The sequence below is a fragment of the Trypanosoma conorhini genome (genome assembly GCF_003719485.1).
Source record: "Trypanosoma conorhini strain 025E chromosome Unknown Tco_14.4_contig_00849, whole genome shotgun sequence".
NCBI classification, from domain to species: Eukaryota; Euglenozoa; class Kinetoplastea; order Trypanosomatida; family Trypanosomatidae; genus Trypanosoma; species Trypanosoma conorhini.
The window spans coordinates 967-3,367 of NW_021704939.1; the positions used below are offsets into that span (position 1 = coordinate 967).

Sequence of the window (2,401 nt, forward strand, 5' to 3'; positions counted from 1 at the left end):
GTTCTGCTTTAATATTGCAATCCCCGCTCCTCTTGATGTTCAACTCTTTCCTCTGTATGATACTCACTATCTTTTTTCCTCAATTTTTTCCCCTTACTCACTGTTTTAGGACGATAACAAGCGACACAGTAAGTTGCTAATCTTTGCAAATAATATAAGGACAAACCGGGTCCTGGCAAAAGGGTGGCTGCGCAGCAAGAGATGTCTTTGTACAGGGGAGCAGACCGATGTGTTGGCTTTCTCCATGTGGGATCGCGACTTCCTATAGCGACGCTCTGCATTGTTGTGATGCTGCTCCTTCTTCCGCAAGGATCTTTTGGGCAAGGAAACTGCCCCGAAATTAATGTAAAAGTGTTGATACTTGATGTGACAAATCTTCCAACGCCTTCGTATTTTAATCTATCACTTCAGTACGGATTTGAGGCGGCATTATGGTCGCGCAATTATATTGTTGCAGACTCTGTGCGCGTGACGCTAATCAAGAAGGCGAGTACGATGGAGTCGGCTGGTACTGCTGTTGAAGATGCCTTGAAGGCTGATTCTGATATTCTTCTTCTTTTTGGTAGCATTGGTGATACGGTGTTGAGCAACTATTTGTCTGTAACTATGCAGCTAAACCTTATTTCGTTTGCCCCGTTCGTAGGGTCGTCTGCGGCAGATGGGTGGAACCCGTATCTATACTTTGTGCGCGCTGGTGCTAAGGCCGAGCTGCTGGCACTTCTCAGCTACGCCGTGGCTGAGCTGCGGGTGCTTCGGCTGGGATTCATGTACCTGCAGGGTGTTAATTTTGGTGAAGAGGAGTATGAGCAGGCACAACGTGTGATGTCGGCGATGGGCTACGAGTTCTGCGGCGTCTTCACCGTGAAGAGCTCCTCGACTGGTGGCGCTGACAACAAGGAGTTCGAGGATGCGTGGGAGCGGTTTGCTGCGACTCGGCCGCAGGCAGTGATTGTGTTTGGCTCGCCTTATCAGGACACCTTGAAATTCCTTATGAAGATGCTGACGGACGTGCGCACCGCTGGCGCGTACTTGCTTGCTCCTTCTGCGGTGCAGGACGCCGTTTTGGGAGTGTGGAGTGCTGCCGTGGCTGGTGGTGTCAAGTTCGTGCCCGGGCAGGTGATCACGACTGGGGACGAACCCGCTGGCGAAGGACACACAATACGCGGCAATCCAGCGCTTCCAGGTGGAGATGAAAGATTACCTGGCGAAAGTTGTGCCGGCTAGCAGTTCTGTGGGCCAGAACTTCCCCGATGACGACAATGAGGGCGAGCTGATGGTTGCTGGGTGGATTGCCGGCGAGGTGCTCGCGCAGGCGCTGGGTAATCGCGAATGGGTGAAGGACCGTAACTCGTTCATGGCGTCCATCTACAACCAACGCCGTTATTTGGTCGACAACCTTGTGATTGGTGACTACGGTGGCAAGTGCGAAGGCGTAGCTGCAGCACAGGGTGCTATGTGCCAATGCAACCAGGGCGGCCGCACTGTGTACATGAAGCGGTTCGTGGAGGACTACCGTGCCGAAACACTGAGCGAGGTGACGCTATCGTTCCCCAGGTGGGAATGCACTGTCTCGGAAGACCTCATTGCCGCCCCTTTGAATGGAATTTTCGTCGCTATGACGAACAGTGTCTATGCGGTTCTGGCACTTGCTTCTTATTCGCTAGGTGTGAAGGCTGCCACGCGTGAAAACAGTATTGTTGATAACATTGCCTACACACTCCACTTACTAAATTCCACCGTCGACGATGCTGCTGAAGCACTGCTGTCAGAAATGAAGGTGAAAATGGTTGATGTCGTCGGTGCTATAGTGACAGAGGCGATGCTGGGCGTGGAGGGTGTGGCCTTCATTGACCCGCTGCAGCTCGAGCCGCGGCTGAACAGGTTCCGCCGACACGTGATTTACCTGTCGCCGACGCTGGAGCAGCAGTTCTTCGTGCTTGCGGAGTACCTCCGGGACACGGGTGTCCGCGAGGCGCGCGCGGTGCTCCGCGGCGAGGAGGCGGCGGCGGTGGCGGAGGTGCTGCGGCGGTCGCTGGTGACGTTTGGGGGATCGCTGCGGTCCGCGACGCTGCTGGCCGGCGGCGACGCGCTGGCGGGGCACCTGCCGGAGGCGGGCGACGTGTTCGTGGCGGGCCTTGCGGCCGGCGACGTCGCTGCGGTGGCGCGGCACGTGGCGTTGCACGACGGCGTGCGCGTGTTCGTCGCGTTCTCCGAGTTTGCGCTGCTGCACGCCGACTTCGTTGCCGCGTTCGGTGGCGGTGCGTGCGCCGACCGCGTTGTGTTTGCGACTAGCCTGCCGCACTGGGACGACGCGAACTCGACGTCGACGACCGCCCAGGAGTTTGTCGCCGCCGTGCCGGACGCCACGCAACGGACGCCGCTGGCGCTGACGGGCTTCGCC

At 57.0% G+C, this 2,401-nt stretch overlaps 2 protein-coding genes across 2 annotated transcripts in view; both read left to right on the forward strand.

The window, feature by feature from the left end:
* Nucleotides 1–201: 201 nt before the first annotated feature.
* Tco025E_08694 (receptor-type adenylate cyclase) lies at nucleotides 202–1,224 on the forward strand (the record flags this gene model as incomplete). The annotated part of the gene is made up of 1 exon (XM_029375537.1): nucleotides 202–1,224. The coding sequence occupies one exon, from the start codon at nucleotides 202–204 to the stop codon at nucleotides 1,222–1,224; it is 1,023 nt and encodes a 340-aa protein (XP_029224351.1).
* Nucleotides 1,225–1,273: 49 nt separating this feature from the next.
* The window catches only part of Tco025E_08695 (receptor-type adenylate cyclase), a gene marked incomplete at both ends in the record, with an annotated part of 1,161 nt that continues 33 nt past the window's right edge, over nucleotides 1,274–2,401 (forward strand). Inside the window, one exon of the mRNA XM_029375538.1 lies at nucleotides 1,274–2,401. This exon is cut by the window's right edge and continues 33 nt beyond it. Within this exon, the coding sequence (XP_029224352.1) occupies nucleotides 1,274–2,401 (1,128 nt within the window).